Genomic DNA, 23,454 nt, shown 5'->3' with positions numbered 1-23,454 from the left:
AATGCTGGGGGGGGGGCACATAAAATGACATGGCTGGCCACATGTGGACCGCGGGCCTTGAGTTTGACACATGTGGTCTACAAGGCCTGACAAATTTTAAAATAATGGTCCAAATTCAATTTCTTCAAGCAAAAACTGGACTATTTATGTTTTGGTGGAAACATCAAATTAACCAAGCTTCAGGAGACGGACAAAGATCGCCCAGGGTGTCTGTTTGTGTTTGTTGTCAGCACACACAGCAGTTCTTCGCTGTTTATCAGCCTGTTGGTAACTATAATAAGACCTTGCTAAGTTGCAATTTGCTGATGTGCAGCGGCGTGTAAACCAGACACCCAGAGAAGCAAGTGGGAGGTTCTCTTCCCATAATTCTTGCATCCTATAAATAGGAATAAATAAATAACATGAGAAAAAAATATATAATGCGAGTAAACATAATGGACTTCCAGGAGAGAGGATATTAAAATAACCAGATCACTGAGTAATAGGAACATAAGTGACTAAATCCACATCTGACTCAGTCTTAATGACTCACTGTCGCTCTTTGACAGACTCCATACTGTGCAGTTTATGCCAGCTGACAGCATCCATTTAAATGCAAACTTACAAATCATAGGAACCTCCTCTGGAAAGAAGGGTTTATTAATGTAGTATATGATGAATAAATGTTATTATGCACAATATTTGCAAGCTGCTACAATAAACATACCCAGCTGATCATTACTAGATGGATTTTGCGGCTTTTTAATTTCCAAACGCATTCTTGTGTTGCGGTTGAAGAGTTAGAATGAGAGGAATCAATCTGAAAAGGGCAGAGTATGAAACTGATCTAAACTCTGAATGATTTACTCAACTGAGTTAATTACACACTTCAGGTCAACCATCACATTTGAGCCTCAAGCCACCAATATTCTAAATTATATCTCATGCATTGGCAACATTACAGTCAGAAACACTCTTTATGAGATGGCAACAGTTCATCTGCCATGACAAATTTCTCGCCACAAAACCTATTAAGAGCTATTACAGCTTGAGCTGCTCGGATGTGTGGCACCGCCGGGAGAAAACACATAAACACAAAACAACTGCTATTACATTTTCAGAGCAATTAATATCCAAGGATCTATTTAGATTCCCATCTGCCCGCAAACTAGAGCCCCCAAAAGAAGTCAAAGCTTATGTAACGGCATCACTGGCAAAGTACTGCATAGACAGGAGAAAGGGGCCTGTTAAAGGAATGTTTGATGGTATGTGATGAGTATGAGAATATAGGGAGACTGTTTTATCCCTTAAACAAGGCATGAGTGAGACAAGAAAGGAGCTTTAAATCAAACACTCTGACACAAACTGTCTGCTGAGCATGCATTATTTCCCAATAACTTTTCAAATCCGGCACCGCGTGTGTGTGTGTATTTCCGAGTGTGTTCATGCATTCGGCCTCAGACAGAATGAGGATGAGCGCTTCTGCACAAGTAAACATGAAAGGAAATTACACTCTTGTTTCATAACAGATTGCATATTGCTTTGTTCCCTGATGTCCCCTGACAGCGCTCTGATGATTTCAGGGCCGAGCGTCTCCACTTCCCAAAAACATAACAATGATACAGACTCTGACGCTGCTAATGTTTCCCAAAAGTGCCACTACTGATGAAAAACTTTCAGACAGATATGCTTCTTAGGTAATATGTTGTATTATTTCAGCGTTCTATTCATTTCCTATGAACTATAGCATTTCTTGGACCCATAGAACAGGAAATAAAGATCCAACGACTATCAGATTAATGTTGTTGTTCAAACAATTTCATTTCTTTGCAGTTTTTTCACTTTCTTAGATTTTTTTTTAAAGCATAGATCCTTCCTCTATATAAAGCTGTTATATAACATGGCTGTACAAAGGGTATATAAAGTGCGGTGACAGAGTATTCACAATTTGAATCATCATTTTCACAAGCCACAGCCAGGCCTGATTAAAAACCTATAGATCAAAAAAAAAAATCACTTAATCAGAACCGTCCGGCAGCATGAAGAAAGCTAAAAGATCTCAAAAACCTACACCTACACACACCCAGATTTAAAGAAATCCAAGAACAGTTATGAAACAAAGTCAGTGAAATCTATCAGCATGGTGGCAGTGGTGAGCCTTCCCTACCATTATTTAGCCTATTACTGTAAATCCACATTAAAAACATATCCACTAGGTCAAAAGTTTCATTTTGGAGATCCCTAGATAAAGTCCAAATCTAATTCTGATTAGATTGCTGCAATTTGATCTTAAACTGACAGCTCAAGGAAAATCCTATAGTCTGGATGAATTCAAGCAATTCAGAAAAGAATAGTTAGTCAAAATTCCTCCACAGTGATGTCAAAGATGTGCAAATACCTGACAATAGCTGTTTCATCCAGGGTGGCATAAATACTTTTGAAGTTTAGGGGGACATTTACTTTTCACATAAGGCCAGATTAGCTGTGATAACTGTATTTACTTTGGTTATTTCTGACATTTTCTTTGTACCTATTTTATTATTATTATTATTATTATTATTATTGAATGGTTTAAAGTTATTTGTGTAAAGATATGTCAGTAAATATCCTTTTAAATAAAACAGATACCATGTTCAAGAAATAAAAACAGCTAAATGTTGCTCACACCATTTAAAAATGAACTCCAATTAGTTGATTAGATCAGTGCATTATTTGAATTCTAATTAAATTATTTACCCCTCAGGATAAATTTAATCAGCTCCTGGCAGCGTTAAAAAACATTAGTGGTAGGATGGCAATATAAAGCAGAGTTCAGAAGAAGAAGAAAAGCTATCTATGGTGACACCTTTAAGCTGATGAGCAGGACAGGAGCACAAACTGTGAGCAACTGAGAGGGGTGTGAAAAAATATGGTTTCCATGGCAGTAATGTCCTTTGGCCATAGATGCATGCAGGCCACGTGCCACTTTGTTGCACAATGTGCAGGCAGAGATAATAGAGTGCCATCATTCATATTTTAGCTACTCTGAGTATTGTTCCCAGCAGAACTATGCCATTCATAAAAATCCCCACATGAACGCATCCATGCTTCGCATGGCCTGGTTATGCTGAAACACTTATGCAATACCTCTTTTTTTAAACCGTTGTGCTCACAAGAAAGCACAGCCAATGAAGGAGAGCAGAGGGAAACATATCAAATAAAAGTGGAGAGAGAAATCAAATCTCCAACTTCCCAGAGTTAAACCAAAAGCAAATACAGAACAAGAAAAATGGAGGAAGAAGGAGAAAAAAAAACACAACAGGGGAGATCTGTTTCTGACTGCAGTTCTGAGCCCCTCATTGTGCTAGATGACAAAACAAGCAGCTTTGATGTATCTGGTTCTCTGTTCCTACATAGAAGTAGTGGAGTTACACAACATGTGCCACTTTCAGGAACAAGGACAGGATGAAATAAACAGAACAAAAAACAGGGGCAGAGTGGTGTGAAGAGGGATAATTTCATAACCAGTCTCTTTCCCTGTGCTGTCCATTACACACATGACTGACTGCACAGTTTACACTCTATACATAAATTTAAATGGCTACAATATAAAAAAATGCATAGAAATCCAGAACAAGACAGAACAAGCGAAGTGTGATATTGCAAAACTGTAGTCATCACCTTTTTCATAAAAGGCCATTTGCAGAAATAATGAATGCTAGTCGTTTTTGATGTTATCAGTGTGCCACCTAGTGTCCAAATCACAAAACTACAATACTGTTAGTTCTCTTCTGTTTCTGCTACTTGTTTTCGTCTACTAAACAAACAAAAACACACAAATAATGTACGTTTTAATAAACAGTTGATAACTAGTTATCTAGCTTGTTTAGCAACTCTAGTGCTGCAAAAAATAGAATTTGCTGAACAATTACAGAAATCATTACCACAGCTGGACAAACAAATAACACCACATGGTGGCGCTGTTTAACTATAAGACATGGAAGGCAACAACAATTTACCAGAACCAAAAGAGTCCACGGACTGAATTTCTGGTATTAAGTGACTTTTTTTTAAATCAGGTTACAAAAGATTAAAGATAGTCTTGAAACACAGAGCAGTGCTGATAAAAGGATGTGGGAAGGAGGAATGTATTTTAAACACATTCATTATGAATAACATGCAGATCCAGTGACTGAGCAAAAGCAGATGAAAAATAAAATAAAATGCTTTAAACTGCGAACTAAGTAAGCACCACTATATCTCATCTTGTTTAAAGAAAAATGTGTGGGCATAAAGTACAGCACCATGTAAAAGTATTCACACCCCTTGATTTTATTCGACTGACCAATATAAACTTATGCATATTAGAGTGGTGGAAAGAAAATGATGCATGATATTCAAACATTTCCACTATCAAAATCTGAAACGTGTGGCATTCATTTTGAGTCCCTTTTACGCTGATACACTTAAACAAAATTCAGTGCAATCAATTGTAAGTAATCACCTATTGAATGAGTGGAGTCAACATGTGTGAGTCACACTCACTTTATGAAAGAAAAACATTTAAAAACAAACCTATAAGAAAATAACCATTTTTAACTTACAACTTAGAACATCTACAGAAAACTATAACTGCATGTCACTCTGATAATGTCATCGCCAGTGTGAAACATGACGGTGGCAGCATCATGGTGTGGGGACTCGGGAAGCTTTTCTTTGGGAGGGACAGGACAGTGGGTCGTGTTTCATTTGAAAATGGATGGAGGAAAATAGAAGTCAATCCTGTGTTCTGGATGTAGAAGACTTAAGACTTGAATCAGAGGTTTAACTTTCAGAAGCCATAGTGGTTTGCTCTATTTGCTTAGTTTGCCAGATACAGTTTATATTTTACACTTGTTTATTTTTTATTTTTTTAATTAAACACCACTGCTAGATTCACGCGCAGCTCATAACGGAGCCACCCAGTGATCTAGATCTCTGAGACAGGCTGTCTTGCTCAGTTGCAGTTCCAGCAAATCAGCAGCTAAGAACAAATGATTAGTGACGGCGCTTCTTGTTCTGCACATTTACATCAGCTATTCTTGTCTTGCGAGTCATATGGCAGGTCTTACTTGAGGAGTCATTTCCCAGCTCCTCAGGTTTTACGTTAGCACTTCTGACAGTCTCACGATAGCAAAACAATAAATGTAAAGACAACTAAACCAAACTCTGAAATAACACATAAAACAACCAAAAATAAAAGTCTTATTGTGAAATTATGTTTTTTCAGTCTAAGATTTACCAAAACTGTGACTGTAAACTTGTTCTATAAAAGGTTTAATTGTGTCCTTGCAGCTTTTGTTTAATTTTGAGCTTCGGGGTCATCATGTCCCTTACATTATACTTAAATATGGAGTGCTGACATTTCAAGGATAAGTTCTTTGATATGTTACTTGTTAGAGAATTAATATAATAAAAAAAATGGACCATTTCAGCAGAATTCCTGCATAATCTGTTTGAAGCAGAATCTAACAGGTTGCTGCAAAGCCAGAACTCAACCTCCAATGTTCTTCCACCACAATAGACTTACAGTTTATACAGAGGACACGGTGAGGGCAGCGTAATCCAGCCCACAGAAATACCACAGTTTGGAGGGATGAGCTGCTGCTGTGTTCTGCCAAAGAAGCTTAGATCAGTGGAGCTCTCCATGGTCCTGGAATCACAGTTGCAAGCTAAAAGGGCCCGCATCTACCTGTCTATCTATCCATCTATCATTGTTTTTTCATAATTCTTTCATGCTTATCAAAGAAAATGTATATATTTTAAAGTCTTTGCTTCATAAATTTAATTTTCCCCTTTGTTCAAGGCCATTAGTTCTAGTTCAGTTGTTTTCTCATTTTGAGAGTTTATTTTCACAGTCTTTGTTCTGCCTTGTTTTGTGTAGAAAACACAGAACAGGGAAAATTTGATTGATATTTTAGGGTCAAGATCATCTGTCATCTGAAAAAGGGAAGACTGGCTAAAACTCAATTTCACAAAGGTAGGAGGCGAGAACAAAGCACATCAGAAGCCAAATTCACACATCACTGCTGTTTAATTAGCAGAGCCCAGACTGAATGGTCACGTTTCATCGGACACCTGCCACGAAATGAGAAATGATTAATTTCGGGAAGCAGTAGAGGTCAGGGAGAGTGAGAAAGACAAACAGGAGCGGTGACATGAGGCCAGTTAACTGTGTTCACCTCAAACCAGCAGATGCCTGCCAGGCTGGCTGCTCTGTTGCATAACACCTTATGTAACCACTTCTGTTCACCACATGGTGGGAGGGAGAGGAAAAGTTTCTGATGAAGCTGTGAATTTTTTTCTTTATTAAATGTGACAGCATCTCCCCACCCTCCATGTGTTAAAACACATCTTTTGGCAGCTCCGATTAAAAAAAAAAAAAAAAAAAAAAAGAAGGAAACTAAAGTCCTACTGCTTTCTCAAGGACACGCAACCTGAATATGACTTCATCTTATGCTTCGAACAATTATCTTTGCTGCCTTCTATACATTTCAGCTGCACGTCCTGTCAGCCTATTACCAGTTTTCTCCACCAATTATTTCGCACTACTTCTTTAAGCTCTATCTGTCTGCAACAAACCAACATATTCATCCCTTATATGAAAAAGGAGATAGTGCCAGTAAAGCCATCTATTAGTTTAAGAAAAGTGCAGTTTTTATTTATTTATTTTTTTCAAAATTTTAAAAAGCAATGTCAGAAATATTATAGTTACATATTGACATCATCAGTAAGAACAAAGCCACTTTTTCCCCACTTCTGTGTGACCTTCAGCATCTTAGGGGTCAGATGTGAGCATCAACTACAATGAAACTCAATCCAACAGGTTGAATATGTTACTGGCACGCAAAGTGAGACTTCCTGACACTTGGAATCTAGTAACAAAGAATTACACATTATAAAAGTATTTTCCAACATCCATAATATAAACAACTAATATTGCAGTGGATGACAGGAAATCATACTTTGCATGCAAATACCTACAACACACTGGAAAAATATTAATTATTTGCGTGTCCATCTATACACAAACATGGTTTAATACAAAGATAGCAGATTTCAAATGTTTTGGTGTTTTTTTCCCTCACAGATTCAACAATCAGTAATAATCAGTTTTTGCCGTTTTCTTCTTTATAGAGTAAAACACGTCTGACGTTAACTGGTTAATTAGGCTGCAGCCAACTGTGGTGACGCATTGTTACTAATAGGTTATGGTTATTAAATTAATCTTTAATTTTCAGAGGGAGAGAGCATTATTCAGTTCAGTCTGACAGCTCAGAGATGTCTACGTGTTCTTTATGCAACTAACAGCATAGAGCTGGAACACAGCTTTCTACCATACAAATACACTGAGACTGTGTGTGTGTATGTGTGTGCATCTGAACTTGCGATGTGACTGAGTTCTCCACAGTCTGCCGGTGCTACAAACGTCTGCCATCGATCCTAACTTGGCAACAGATCCTCTGACTGTACGACCAGAGCTCCAATCTGCCACAGTGACTCTTCACAGGCAGACAGAGACACACACAAAAAGCTCAGTCACTGAGTCAGAGATAAAGGCAAACATGAAATCAACTTTGCTGAAAAAAAGATGCTCGAAATAACTTGTTTACTAACAAAAGCAGCAGTATTCTCCCAAGATTCTTCAAAAAAAAAAAAAAAAACATTTTTCAAACTCTGTCAACTTGCACTTAGAGCAGTGCTGATACATTACATACCTGCTCATACTCACAGAGAAATACCTACACACCCCCTCACACACATGCACTACGATGAGTGGCTGTGATTCAGCAGATCTGAAAGAGCAGATGCACTTTTCCCACTCATGCAAAGCAGAACCGTGACACCGACAAGCCTAAAAAACTGAGGATGAAAAGCAGATAAATGCTTAGACATGAGGGTGAGATAATTTTCACATAATTCTGACGTAATATGAAGGTTTTTTGGGTAACACTGTTGCAGCCCTTCTCTGTAGTTCTACAGAGTTAGAAAAAAAGATTAACAGAAGATAAATGAAAATAAATCATGGAAGGAAGTTCACAAGACTTGATTTTACAAATCAATCCTCATTGCTATACAATAAATTATAGCAAAATAAAGAAAGTGAATGACTGAAGCAGTAATGTAATTTGTTTAGCATTTAAAGATGATGCACAGACAGCAGAGGGAGATGCCAAAATAACATTCTTTCCATAGAGGAAAAATCTTAACATGAGATTAAAAACTGTCAGAATGCAAAGAAACCAGAGGAGGGAAATAAAAGCTGCATGGCCTTGCCAGCAAGGAGAGAATGGTGCCAGCAATGCAGTTTAAGACGTGAAAGCTGCACTGCAGATTGTGAACAAGTTGCTCTTCCTCATTTCTCCCCCACATGACACCTGCATTAAAACTGGGTCATTTAATGTGCAGGAAAATACATAGCAGAACTGTATCCTTGGTAATAGGAGTGAACTCTTTAAATCATATGAAGAATTAACATGGCCAGCATAGTCAGTGCATTAGTGTCAGCATTTAGCATTGCCAATTAACACAAGATGCAAAAAATTGGTTATATTAAAATTACAGTGTGCATTTGAGGAATATTGAAGGAATGATCAAATCGATACAAATTCTAAAAAGTTATTAAGGCTTGTGTAGGTAGAAGTTACCAATGGACAAGTTGGACAAACAGTACTCAAATGTACTCAAAGTGAACTAAGTTGTGACTGATCAACACTCCTAAAATCTGAACCAGTAGACTTTGTTCCAAGACATTTTGTTTCTCCACAATGTATTCTGCCTTTTTATGATCACATACATTTATCATAGAAAAAATTCAGTAATTAATCCCTTAAACTATTAAGGAACACAGGCATATTTATTTGCATTTGTATGAATTTGCATTTGTATGTTTTTTGTTTTTCTTTATTCAATAAGGAAGAAAACAGCCCAGTTGGCTAAGATGTGCTGGAGATAAAGCTATGGTATCACTTCATGCTTCTTTTGGCAAAATCTAAATGAATGCAGTGAAAGGTGTGTGTTACACATTGAATATGCATGAGGCACACGAATGCTGGCAGAGGCAGCAGGTGGGGTCTGCCATAGTGCCTGTGTGTGTAAACAGAGCTAAGAAGTATTAATACGCCGGCCATGTCCGTGTCCTAAGCCACTTACGGGTCGTCTATTGTCATGATCGGTCTGTGCAGACTACATCATGCCGGTGTGCTCCTGTGATAATTCGACAGCATGTAAACCAGTTCCTTAGCAACTAGATCAAATTTTCAGAAAAACTAGCAAAACAAAGCTCAAAATAGTTAGGTTGTGCTTACACAAAAAGAAGGGGAAGAATCTAAACCGGATGGTGGAATCTGATCTAGGCTCCTGAAGCAAGATTCTCGTATTACACACAGATATCCAAATGATCACAGAGGAGTAAGAGCTCACAACAGAGGAGGTGGCACAGTGTATCAGATACTCACAGAGACTCACTCCCTTTGTGTTACATAGTGCCGAACAAAAGTATTCACACCCCCTTGAACTTGTTCAGATGTTTTCAGGCTACAACTACAAACATTATATATTTTGTTGGGATTGCATGTTGTGAACCGACACAAAATATAACATATTCTGAAGCACAAAGGAAATAAGAGAAACCTAAAAGCTGTGATGTGCCTTTGCATTCTGCCCTTGCTATGTCAGTACTTTTTAGAACCACGTTTTTAAACAATAGCAGTCATAAGTTTTTAGGGTATGTCTCCACTGGCTTCACACATGTAGAAACTGAGATTTTTGCCCATTCTTCTTTGCAAAATAGCTAAAATTCTGTCAGGTTGGACAGAAATTGCCCATTGTGGCTCTAGCTGTATGGCATCGGTGATCATTTTACTGGAGATGTTCAGAGTTGTGGAAATTGTTTTATGCCCAAATCTACTTTGTACTTCTCCACAACATTATTCCTGATCTCTCGGGCATGTTCTAAGGTCTCCATATTTGCTCACATATATGGTGAGCTATTTATAAATTTGGTGACATGTGAAAGTATCCAGTTGGAAATTCCACTTAAAGTCACTTTTGAGATTTTAACGTGAATAAAAAACACCTTTAAGGTTGTAACATGAAAATGTTAGAAAACGTTTAAGGGAGTTTGAACACTTGAAGCACCATAAATCATATCTTATCAAATAAAATGTAAAAAAAATAAAGCAACAAGATCTTACAACATCACAGTAATTATAAAGATTTTATTATAAGGAAACTGTGAATATGGTCATAGCTTCATGTCATAGAGCCACTGTAAGTGATTTATTGTTTTGCCACTCTACAATCTTAACAACAAGGCTTAATAAATGCCACTGACAGAATGATTGCACATGAAATAATAATGAAGAACATCAACTTTAAACAAATAGAAAAATATACCTGAAAAGTGCACCGCAGTCAAAACACATCTAACAATCCCTGTATAATAGAGTGCATGCAAACCTGATGCCCTCTGTTTCTGGCCTCATTACAGGGTTAATGAAAGTAAGAGGCTCAAGCTCCTTTGCAGTTCTGTTGGGACTCGACATTACTGGCAGACAGGCCCAGAAACCTACTTTTGTGCAAGCTCACTGACTGATGTGGTTCAGCTCATGAAAGAAGTCCATACATAGAGAAACACATCCTCATAAATATGCTTCTGGTTGCACAAACCTAGACAAACATTTCATTTAGCTTCTAAAGCAAAGTCATCCTGATACTTATACTTGACTAGCATGCATACAAAATTACACTATAGAGTACTCAGTACTCTATAGTGTACTCAAATTACACTATAGAGTACCCAGGTACTCTATAGTACTCAGGTCTTCTGCAAGATTTTCTTGTGTAGACAAATTACTAGGAAATAAGCTCTGGAACAGTTCATTCATCAATTCAAATCCCGTATTTCATTTAGTCTCCCACAGCCCACTTTCCAGTTTTCCAAACTACGTCACGCACCAACCAGAGGCCAAACATAGAAGGAAAGATAAAAATGAGGAGCTGGATTTGCACTCAGCCCAGCCCTGCCAATTTAGCAGTGAGTGTGTTACCATGCCTACATGTTCAATCAATACCATGTCTAAAAATAGCACACCAAAACAGCCTCATTTCCCATCGCAGAGGGATGAACAGAGCAACAGTAGTACTTATTGTGTAATCTCCAAGAAAACTGCTCGTTAGTGGGTATTATGCAAATGCGGTGAGTTTAATCCCCAACAGAAGGTTTCTCTAGGAAAACCTGATCCTCAGATTTCATTGGCTGGTACTAGAATCTAATTGGAGTCAGGATCCTGCTGAGCTAACAGTGTAACATTAAACAGACAGAGATGAAATGACATGAAAGTAAGAGCTTACTAAAAGCGTCACTGAGCATAAAAAGATCCTAGAGCAAAGAGCGTTTCTGTGAGCATGATTCACTAATTGGTCATTTACAACGCAATTCTTGCCATACAACACAAAATGTCAAGAAGCCCAACACAATCTGTTTCAAGAATAATGCTGCTGACAGGATGACAGCAGCTCAGTGTCATTAAATTCAGTAACTTGGAGCTGCAGCATCACCTAAAAAGAGGCAGACAGAGAAATGGGGAGCAGACAAAAATACAGAAAAAAAAAAAGGTGATTCATGAGACAGGTGGCATGAATCCAAACAGGAAAAAAATATGAAAGAATAAAACGCCAACATGCTGGGGGAGACAACGTGTTCTTCCTTTGCTTATGAATACACACAAACATCAACATGTGCCTGGAAGAAGGCTTGTTTGACATGATTCAGCTGCAGTGCAGACCTAGTTCTCATTTTAGCAATGCAGTAAGGAAAACGTGCATCGTTCTGAGAGAGTAGGAGCTGGAATGGTGGGTGGACTGTTTTTTTGACGCCGATTTATTCTTGTGTTTAGAGACAATGATCTGCACACACCACACATCGTTGCAGCGTGGGAGCGACTCCATTCATGGATTTCTTTCAACAGTATCTCCTCTTGACCTCTGCGTCACTCGTTCTGTTCACAGCTCTAACTGTAAATTTAGATGTACCCATAAAATTGGAGGTGTGGAATGAAAAATGAAAGAGTACTCATTAATATTTAGACATTCTGAAGTCCTAATTCCACTCTTCAAGCAGCAGCCAGTGGACTAACTCTTTCTGCAGATAAGATATGCAACAACCTCCGATGAAGAATCAAACAGCAGTTTAAAAACTTTGCCTTGTTTCAGCCCCATTGTCAGTTCAAACAGCAAACCAATGATGCCTCCAAAATTTAAAAGAGCACAAAGGTGAATAATTCAAATAGAATTTCTCCTGAATACATCTTTTGGACTTCTGTCTTGCCTTTAACTCAACTCAGTAGCAACTGGTATTTCCAGAAGCTGTACCACCTTATCATCCCCATGTGTTTTTGATTAATGTTTTACACAATTTCTTGAGCAACAGACAACAAGAAGTGTGGATGTGCTCAACCCCGTCCGCTGCCTTCACCATCAGCTCCAGAGCACCACAGTGTCTGTGTTTAATCCATTCCTAAATACATTCTACAAAAACAACAGCATCAGCTCACCACTCAGCAAACCTTTTCTAAAAATACTCAGAGCACAACACAGCCATCCTGTCCCTATTCAATACGAGGCAAGTTTATTTATAGATCACCAAGTGCTTTAAAATACATCAAATGAATGGCAGAAAGACATTAGCAAAGCAAAGTTCCATAAAATGTTAAAATAGAGATATTAAAGTCATAAAAAAAACTAATGCCATGAACTGTTTGTCAAACACTTAGAACTAATGCTGCTGCAAACAGAAAATGTTTTCCGTTCTGACACAATAAAAATAATTAAACACAATAACTCTGTCATGGACTACTATGCCACTGTTTTATACTCGACTCTTATCAACTTGTGCTTCATATCAGAAAAGCCTGTACACAAATTACAATGGGCAGCTAAAGGGTACAGAGGAACTAACTATAAGAAGTACAACTGGATTCAACCACATCTCCTGCTCTGTCCATCAACACTGGAGCACCACAGGGCTGTGTGCTTGGTCTATTAGAAAACACTCTCTACACACATGACATCATCAGCCCAACAACCAGCAAAAGCTAACCAGCTGTTTTGTCAACAAGGTCTTTATTGTAAACTAGACAAAACTCACCAAAACAAGCTTTTCCCACAATTTCACTAGAACAGGACTTCATCCATTTACTCAAAGAACTTCTAGTTGTACTGCCTTCTCTGTTAAACACATGTGAAAAACAATTCCTCCAAGGGACAATAAAGTAAAAGTTCACAGTTCATTGTTATCTCTAGATGATATATCTCACTAAATAATATGTATTAGCAAGAGATGCTTAAAGGCAAATGCCTCCTGCATGCAAAGCACAAGAAATATTAGGGCTAGTGTATTAATCTTTTAATACTACAAACTCACCAGTTTGCCCTCCAACGTGTAGATTTTCTTCACCACCCCAGAGTCGAGCTTGATGGCATCAGTGATATCGGTTAGAACCTGCTCATAGGAGTGGGCTGTTTTCTTATTCAGCAAGATCCTCACGGCTTTGCGGGGCTTAACTCCACTTCGAACCACCGTTACTAGCTTTGGACGAATGAAGTCCTTCCCTTCGCGGCCGTCTGAGGCACAAGCTGTGGCACAGCTCAGGGATGGAGGCCCACGTGATGAAGAGGACGAGGCCTTGACATTCACTGACCAGTTGGGGTTTACGTTTTTAGTGTAATCCAGCTTTTTGTAGGCCTCAATGGAGCTGCAGACGTAGCTTTCACCTGTTAAAGAGACAAACATTTGGAAAAAGATGAAACATGAAAAAGTGAGTTTAATTTCAACAACTGATAGCTCTTCTTATTTCACTTCTCCTGACATTTTAGCACTGACAGCCATGGGAGAGAAATTATCCTGAAATGATCCCGAGAGAACTAATCTGACATGAAACAAAGGGTACATCTGTTTGGACATATGGGCATCAAATGCATGACACACTTTGGTTTTAACTGATTTTTTATGGAGCACAGCCCACAAAAAAAGCCTAATTTATAACCATTGGGTAAATCCTACATTTTCAACAAAGAATGACCCAGTAGTGTGCAGAATAGCAAAATGGTTTAATATTGCAATAAGCCAGTAAATTTAGTCACTGTCAGTTCTTTATTTTATGTAATAGCTCCAATACTGTGAAACGGCTGCATTTTTACTCAGGTTTTTATACTGTGAAATTCCCATTGAAGCTTGTGTCTAAGTGAATGTCCCCGTTACGTTAGCCTCATCTAAAGTTTATCAGGAAAGGGAGCTGGACAAGATCAGATTTCGTGGAGGCTCACTAGTCATGAAGAGTTTGCTCCTTAAGAAAGAATGAGAGATGTTTTAGATTATTTAGTGTAAAACTGACTCCCAAACAGATGCAGAGCCATCCTGAGGCATACACAACTTGAGGCCCTGGAGAAAGAGCTGTTGAATTCTCACACATTTTTGAGCTCAGAAGTTTTTTGTGTTGTTGTTTTTGTAATTTGTATTCAAGTTTATGAAGAATTAGGCAACTTTAAGTTCTCTGTATCGTTTTTCACATAGCACATTAATAGGAATTTGACTTTTTTATTAATTTTATATAACTTAAAATGACATTTTAGAAAATTATTATTAAATTATTCATTTAAATAAATAAATAAACTACATCTAAAAATGTTTTACGGTTTGATACATGTAATTGAAGCCATTAGTAGTGATAGCGATTAACAATTTATATGAATATTTTTAAGTTAATTAAGTCTCATTAATTAACATAATATTTTCTGTAGAGAATATAAGCACTAAAAGGTTCCTCCTTGTCCCATTCAAATTAAATGAAATGCTGTCCACTGAAAATGGCAAGGACAATCAGAAAAGAAACATTGCAGAAATGTAACTTTGACATTCTAGAACACTTTATCAAGCTCAAATCTGAGACGATTGTTATGTTTAGGGAGCCCTATTAAATCTTATGCCGGCTCTGAAAGTGCAATAAAACATCGTTACCTTCTACCAGCTGATCAATACTAGCGATCTTCTTGCCATCCAGGGTGTAGATAGTCCGGACCCCCTGGGGCAAGTTGACGTTGTCAGACAAAGAGCGGGTCAGGTCGGCCAGCAGCGCGTCAAAGGTCCGGAACCTATCTGAGGAGATGGCGTACACGATCCCGTTGAAGTAGCGGTCCCCGTTGCGGTAGAAGCGAACTTTCTTGGCCCTCTTCTCGGCACTCAGAGTCTTCAGGGTCCTGGTCCGGTACAGGCTGCAGTGGGCGCTGTGCGTGGGGCTAGGCACCCCGTTCATCTTAGCGTTGGACCGGCCGTGCCTCTGACCTTTGTCCCGATCGTCGAAGTGCTCCATCTCCATTTCGCTGCCTAAGCTGACGAGTACGGCTGCACTGTCTTGGGGGTGGGGGGGACAAAAAAGGGGAGAGGGAAGAGGGCTGTGATGAAAACTTTTCACTGCAGAGGAAATCGGGGAAATAAAAACAAACAACAAAGGTGCGAAATAAAGCCAGAAGAGGCGAACTGAGCAGCCAGCCGGTGTCTGCCGCCGGTGCGCTGTCTCAAAATAACCCCCTAATGACGGATTAAGTGCCGTTAAGCAGGGAGTGGACAGGGTGCTTCATGACGTCCATCCCCGTGGGTCTGAGGGTGCGTCTGAGTTGGATGAAGAGCGACAGTCACGAATCGATTTAACTTATTAATATTAATAAATACTCAGAAGCTGCGCGCTCAGCAGGACAAACATCAGCCTCATCCATCTCCTAAATCACATTATCCACAACATCATGCACCGATTAAAACTAACAGCATGTTTACGTCACGATTATACAACTTTGGAGCAAAGTATGGAAAAGTCAATTTAGATAAACGACCAATCACTTTTCGCGCACTGACAGACTTACCAACGCGAGCAATCAACGCTTCTGTCACTGTGACCTCCAGTCTGAACTGATGCACTACTTCCAGGCAGATGCGAAAAGAAAACACTGGAGTTCAGTGGGCTTGTCGCAGTTAGGATGGTGGCAGAGTGTCCTTTGTTGTCCGGTTGATATGCTCCGCCAGGCGACACAAAACGTGTGTATAATCAAGAGGCAGCGACTGATTTGAAAATTGACTGGGTAGCAGCTGCTTACCCTCCCATTCTCTCCTCCAGCCACCCCCTCTCTCTTTCTCTTTCTCTCCTCCCCACTCCCACATCTTCACGTCACTCAGTCGTGATTTCCATTCGGCGCCCGCGCCCCCTTATTTCCATGCGAACCCACACTTCACACTCGTGGAAGGGGATGCAACTGATCGTGTCCCCCTCGCCAGCCAGCCCCGGGGGGGTAGTCTCATCACTTACTTTCTCAGTCAAAATAAAGCATACTCTGACAAAAACTGTGTTCAATTAAACAAATAAATTGTTTTGAAATAAATAAATTACAAAATACAGTTTTCAACGGAAGATCTCATTCATAAAGTGAATAGTTTTAAAATCCAACCTAATAATATGTAGGGGAAAAAAATAATTAAATAACTTGTGGCATCCTTGACAGCAATAACTGCCATCAAGACTTTGGCATAACTGGCAATGATTTTTTTTTTTTTTTTTTTTTTTTACATTGCTGGCTCACTCTTTCTGTAGAATTATTTTATTCAAACTCACTGAAAGCTTTTTAACCAAAGGACAAGCTTGAAGTCTTGACACAGCAGCAATGAGATTTAAGTATGAAGGACATGTCAAAACCTCAAGTTTTTAAGTGTACTTTGGTTTGAACAAACACATTGAAGCTTGCCATGTTTTATTCTAAAAAAAAGCTTTCATTTTAGCTGTTTAATCACAAAAATTTATATTAATTTATTTCACACACACATCAGTCCTCTGATGGACTAGAAGAATGACAGTCAACTAAACAAACATCTTCAGTAAAATGCTGATCAAAATATTCAGTTAGGTTAGTAAAAAAGTTGCTAATGTTGCTAGAATTTAGTCTGTATTTGAACAATATATATCCATTGTTTATTGTTTTCTATTGTTTTCTAACAATAGACAAAATATTGTTGTTAAATACCCAAAATTGTTCTATGTTTTATGCATTTACTGTGTAGATGTGCAAATCCAGATACTGTTGGTTATATGTGATTCGTTTCCCATATGAAATGATTGGACGTGATAGCATGTTACTGCTTTAACACTAACATTTTTGGAAAAAGCTCAGAGCTGAGCGATGTAGAGGACATATCTAATCTTTTCCTGACATAGCAGGAAAAGTCTCATTGAGTAGGAAAAGATAGAAGCAACTGACCTACATGAAAACCTCCAGAGATTCGCTCATTCACTGGATTCTGACAAACATCCTGATAAACCATGCTGTCACACCCCTATGCTGTATGTGTGCTGCACCTGTGCCACAAGGCTAAACGATGCAGCCAGTCTTACATTCAAAAGCTTCTTTAAACAATTGTGAACACCTGAAGTCAGATGTCCTCATTTGTCATTTTTCTTATGAAGGTCACAAGTCTGTTTATTCAAAAAATTTGATTATACATCCTCATATTTATAAGATAAATAAATAAATCATGCTATTTAAGTAGTGTGATTGAGTTATACCTCCTGGGAATTCTTTGATAGAGATTCTTTCCTTCCCCCCTCGTGTAGTGCGTAAATGTATTTGTTGGTGTGACCGTGACAGACCGTGTACAGTCTCCTCTTTTTGGGGACAAACTCACAGGGACACAGTGTGCGTCACAAACCGAGACCCGACAAGGTGCTCCTGTCTAAATTAATCCTGAAGAAGCAGGGCGCACACAGCATGGGGCACACTGACTTAAAACGAAGGCAAAAGATGGAGCACAGTTAATGAAATGGTTTTCAGTGTTGGGTTTGTGACATCACTTAGGGTTGCTTTTAACAAATGTACGGTTTCTAGTTCTTATTTAGGAATTACACACAAAAAAATAATCCCAAAAATGACAGCATGTCAGTTCCAATCCCAGTCGGTCCTTAGGCAAGACTCTTCACCCACCTTGAGTGCTGGTGGTGCCCCAGGGCAGCTGTGGCTACTAGTAGCTTGCCATCATCAATGTCTGAATGGATCAATCAATCTATCAAATTTTATTTGCATAGCACATTTCAGCAGCAAGGCATTTCAAGGTGCTTTACATAATTAAAAAACAAAATAAAAACAGCATGTGACATTGAATAAACAGTAAGAAAGAGAAAGAGAATGAATGACTAAAATGTAGTGTGAAGTGCTGTGGGGTCTTCTGGATTTGATAAAGCGCTAGACAAGTTTATCATTTCCACTCCTAAAATCACCATGGATCTTGAATGGAATGTCAAAACATAGCAAATGTAAAAATTATCTGTCATAACTCAAAATTCAGATCTGACATCTCTGGCTAAAAATAAACATCAAAATGTTTAATAAATAAATACATTTTTGAAGAACAAAATACAATAATTATGAGTTGATTTAGCCCTTTGCTGTATCACTGTTTTATTTCAATGCAAAAATTGAAATGATCCCTCACACTCACACTTCTTCTCAAACACAAAGTTGTGAAAATGCTTCTGGCAGTTTTACAGAACACTACTTCATCTCACAGGGATAGTTGTTTTTTGTCTTAACACCCACACGTATAAAGATGGTCAGTGGGTAGGATGGGGGCGACTGCTTGCTCTGTGTCTCAACTACACAGAGTGATTGGTGGATACGGTTCTGCTTACGTAATGTGTGTCGTAGGTGGCGTTTAATAAAATATTGTAAAAGAAATGTCAAACTCTGCAGGCTCCTAACACATAGCAGCTCAATTCACCATTTCAAACCTTATACTCACATTTCACCCAGTTTTCTGCGTGAAAGAGATCAGATTCAAAATGTATTTACGCAAACAAATACTACAAAAATATTGCAACATTTTACTTCATAAGTGCATTTGATAATATTTATTTATGTATCAGCACTTTATCAGTCTCATTTTTAATATATTTTTATTTGATCTGTCTCAAATATATCAATCAATCAAGTTTATTTGTCTAGCACATTTAAGCAACAAGGCAGTTCAAAGTGCTTAATATATCAATAATCACTGACAAAGCAAATTGTTATGTTATGGAATACTTTAAAGAGGAATGAAATATGTTTGTCTAAAATGTGTTTATTTTGAGAATTTGAATATTGACAATTCTATAAAAACTGAACAGAATTGTCAGTTTTGAAACAATAATAAAAACAAAAGATGTAATTTGAAATGGCATTAGAATATTTTAATGAATTAAGTAAAAGCAACAAAAACATGGAACTACTTAAACATTTCAAAGGGACCTGAGAATGAAGGATCAAAGTATTATTAGCTGACGAAGGTCTAACTGTATTAAAAGTCTATAAAATTCAAAAGCAGGGTTTCCAGATGTAATTTGGATTTATTTTACGTCACTTAACTGAAGGGAAATGTTGAGAGAAAAAAGAACGGAGAATTAAAAGAAGGAATCCTTAATTCCATTAACTTCCAGCACCAGGATCACCATAAACTAATAGGTAGAGCCTTACTTTACATCAGAAAAGGTTGTTCAGTGAACAGGGTATCAGGTGCATGAATTAGAAGAAATTAAAGTAAAAGTTAAGTTTTGGGTGCTTCATGACTCAGTGGCAGAGCAGGTGACCCAAAGTAGAGATGGTCATAGTCCTTAACGTGAATGTCCCACGATGCAAACTCTGTCATTGAAGTTTTCGGGAACATTTAGTTCCAAAACACCAGGCAACTAGTCACCTGGCTGGAAGCAGTTAGTGCTCAAGGTTACTGAGTTTTGAAGGAGCAGAATAAGCTCATTCTTAAGTCACAATGAAAGACTTTTGCAAATGTCTTGGTAAAAGAGTGAAATATCTGCCTGTGTGTGCAAGAAACGTCTGCTTTCTGATTATTCAAACCTTTATATAAGTACATTTGAATAAGTATTTAAATCATTATATAATCAGACTTCGAGAAAATAAATAAAAGCTTAAACAAAAAAGCTGACAGAAATGTACAAGAATAACCACCCCCAATAAAAGAACCCTGCAAATATCCATGGGAACAGATTTTGGTTAAGGATTATGTTTTCCCCGATGCTTCAGGGTGGGTAACCTGCTTTCCCTGTGGGATTTCTTCTTCATTCCTCTCTCTGTTGTTGAATCACCACCTCCTCCTCCGCCTTCATTCAGACGTTCTGTTAATACCTCCTCCATTCCTTTGTTAGAACCAGCTTGTGCTTTCCTACAGACGCCTTTTCCTCTGTGTGTCCAAAACAAAAATAAAAAAGTAACGTCATGTGAATGAACACCTGCCGGGGTAAATTATCCCTAAAAAGCAAAATTGCAGGAAATAATTAAAAAACAAAATTATGTTACTCTCTTTATTATTTATTCATCTAAATTGTGATCCCTACATTTTGACTGTGAAGTAAATTAAAATTATTTTAAAGTAAAACTAGGAAAACATGTAAAGATTGACTGAAATCAGTTAACACTGAATTTAGAGAAGATACTGTTTTTTAATGCATATTTATTTGTATTAAAGGTGGCGGGTATTATGTAAAATAAACTTTTTTTTTAGATGTATATGTTATAATCTTATTCCCTCATCAAAAACATACCTGGAGAGTTGCTTTGATTCTTTCACGCATGTTTTAGAAATCCTTCAATCTCCTACAGGGTGCCCACTGATGGTACAACTGATAGTAACATACTTACTTGATATTGTTATGAAATAGTACTAGGTACGTGGAAAATACATAATATCGCCCCATTAAATAATCCACTGTTACAAAATTACCTGAATTTAAAACTCCCACTAGTAAACATTAAGATTTTGTTGATCAGATGTGGGATGTTACAAACCTGATCTGTTTGCTCTCTGCTGCCCCCTGTCGCTGGTTGGCATACTGCCGTCTCTGCGGCTCACGGACAGAAGACAACTGCAGGCAGTAAATACATAAAACATGGTGACTGTATGTAAACTTCTGACCTTCCTTGCAGAAACAGCCGAGAAGGGAAGTGTTATTTTTAAATGCTCACCATAGCTATTTCTGTAAGGTATGCCCGCCTTTCATCGTTGGTTTTATGGAATGCCTGAGAAGTGAAAGAAATAGAAAACCATGCAGTCAATTCATGGGTACAGCCCTTAATATGTGTCAGTGGTAATGGGCAACAGATTAGGGATTACTGGTCACAAATGCTGAATGCTAAGCCTGTGTTTAACTGATACCTCCCTGTTATTTTAGTAGAACAATAAACAAAGAACTAAATTTGTTACCAATTAGGATTTTTTTGTAGCTGAAATCACTACTTTGTGGGGAATAAAAACCCTAAAGCTTCTTTTCTAACACACAATGACAAAATTAACCAACAGATACTCTGATGCCTATAAATCTTTTAAAACCCCTCGTCGTCTCCATGAACAATGGGGCCCAGACCTTTCCCTCCTGTTCCATTTGAAGATGGCAGTTCTTCAGCTGATTATGGAGGCCAGTTTTCTCCTCAGTCAGGACTGTTAGGTGTTCTTTAAGCATTTCCTGTGAGGAAGAGTTGAAATTATTCTTATGTAATTCTGGCTAAGACTAGTTACCCAGTGGAATACAGGACGATCAAACAATGTGCAAATAGTTCATGTTGACAACAATAGTTCAAAAATGGATGAGACTCATAAATTATTCAGTCACAATTTGAAATGATAATCCAAATTCATCTCAGTCGTTCAGTCTATGCTAATGTCTACTGTTTGTAGTCACTTCTTGGACAAACTAATGAGCATCTGTTAGTTTGGGCCTTTAGGCTCACAGGCACCAGTGTTTGTTAAGCTTTATTGTGCAACCTTTCAGTGTCACATGTATTGGTGTGTATGTGTGTGTGTTAAAGCATTGTAATTAGACTGCATTACTCTCCCATGGTTGTTAATCCCATGATTACAGAGCTGTGATTAAACTCTGGTTTTTACAGCCTGTATCAACTAGAGGAAGGAGAGAAGCTGACATCACAACACTTGCTGTTTTGTATAAACTCATTCTCTGTCTCTAGCGCTCTCTGCTGGTGTGTGTGGTTCTTTGCATACTCTCTGTGGACAGAATGACCATAGGTTTTAGAAAAAAACATAACAACATCTATGCAAACATTAAAGGCCAATAAACGAAACAAAAGTCAACTCACAAGTCCCATGTCTTCATATAATCGGATAAAAGCCAATCGATCTGGGGAAACAAGGCCAAGTGTGAGTTTGTTTTGATCACAATGTAAACTTGTAAGTCCAGGTGGGCAAATAATAGCAAAACTTAACTTCTTACACATGCACACACATAAACGGGTTTACTTGAATATAGGGTACGCAGGAACATCTCAATATTTGTGTCACTCATTTAAGAAAGTGAACCATTTATGTTACAAAGGCTTGACCATCTTCTAAAAAGAGGGTGGTCGATGGTCATTGCTAAAGAAGATGGTTGCATATGTGTAACTGCATAATCCAGTTGAAAGATTTTACTACGTCTATTCTAATCATGAATTCCCTTAAAAGTAATGCAACTAACGTTTCTACTTTGAAAAGTAGTTTCAGAACATGCAGTGAAATACCGGCAGGGTCGTAATATTAAAAGAAAGTGAAGCCTCACCGACGGGGTTTCCTTTGATGCTCTCCAGCCTCTGCTGAATGTGTGAAATCTGTCTCTCCAGCTGTCCATTTAGTTCTACTTGTGTCTCAAACCTCGTCTTCCACTCATTACCTGATGACCAACAAAAACAGACAAGTCACGAGAGAAAGCTTACATTTCCACATAGTTACCTCTGGAAAAAAATTAGAATACTGGGAAAAAGTTCAATAAGTTTGTCCTCCTTTTAAGAAAGTAGATTCATTATATTTCAAGCCTTCATGTGTATTGATTCTGATAATAGATAATGAAAACACCATTGAGTCTGGGTTAATTAAAAAGAGGAAAATTTTAAACCGAAATTACAAGTTTATAAGTGGATGTTCGTTTCTATGGGCTCAATAGTTGATATATTGCATCAATCCTGAGAACCCCAGAGGTGATCAGCCATTGGACCAACACAACCTGATAGCATGGCGCACCAAATCATCACCAACTATGGAAATTGTCTCTCCACTCTTCCACAAGACTCTGGGGCACCAATTTTCAAATTAAATGCAAACTTTACATTCATCTACAAAGAGGACTTTGAACCAGAGACAGAGTAATTTGACACAATGATCTTCACATCAAATATAGATCTTTATTTACTCTTGCCTCAGTTCACTCTTTGTGAAACTCCCCCAAATTGTTTAATGGATTTTGCTTAATAATCCTTTCAAGACTATCTGTTACTGGGACAACACACATTTTCCTTCTGCTCAACTTTCTATGAAAACCACAATCTGTGAGCAACCAACTTTTTTAGAAAAGATCTTTTGTGTCTTGTCCTCCTTGTAGTGGA

At 38.0% G+C, this 23,454-nt stretch overlaps 1 protein-coding gene and 1 long non-coding RNA gene across 6 annotated transcripts in view; both read right to left on the bottom strand.

Moving 5' to 3' along the window:
• The window catches only part of LOC103140022 (serine/threonine-protein kinase DCLK1-like), a 57,946-nt gene that overhangs the window by 33,967 nt on the left and 525 nt on the right, over nucleotides 1–23,454 (bottom strand). For 2 of the 5 annotated variants that reach the window (XM_007554944.2, XM_007554953.2), the window contains exons 1-3: nucleotides 15,916–16,195; nucleotides 15,017–15,409; nucleotides 13,424–13,773 (exon numbers count right to left, since the gene is read on the bottom strand). In XM_007554944.2, the coding sequence (XP_007555006.1) occupies nucleotides 13,424–13,773; nucleotides 15,017–15,374 (708 nt within the window). In that variant the 5' untranslated portion in view covers nucleotides 15,375–15,409; nucleotides 15,916–16,195. Of the gene's footprint in view, nucleotides 1–13,423; nucleotides 13,774–15,016; nucleotides 15,410–15,915; nucleotides 16,211–20,211; nucleotides 20,267–20,871; nucleotides 20,949–21,048; nucleotides 21,103–21,446; nucleotides 21,546–22,176; nucleotides 22,218–22,634; nucleotides 22,746–23,454 lie in introns of those variants that run through there. The other 3 variants (XM_007554987.2, XM_007554960.2, XM_007554969.2) reach the window with 3 other exon arrangements.
• On the bottom strand, nucleotides 10,206–13,416 carry LOC107836623 (uncharacterized). The gene is made up of 2 exons (XR_001662570.1): nucleotides 10,787–13,416; nucleotides 10,206–10,747 (listed from the first exon to the last, which is right to left on the bottom strand). It is a non-coding gene; the product is annotated as an uncharacterized LOC107836623 (long non-coding RNA).

The sequence above is a fragment of the Poecilia formosa genome, unplaced genomic scaffold, assembly GCF_000485575.1.
Source record: "Poecilia formosa unplaced genomic scaffold, Poecilia_formosa-5.1.2 Scaffold3, whole genome shotgun sequence".
NCBI classification, from domain to species: Eukaryota; Metazoa; Chordata; class Actinopteri; order Cyprinodontiformes; family Poeciliidae; genus Poecilia; species Poecilia formosa.
The sequence above is the reverse complement of the archived record's forward strand: the minus strand, read 5'-3'. Positions and strand labels throughout refer to the sequence as shown.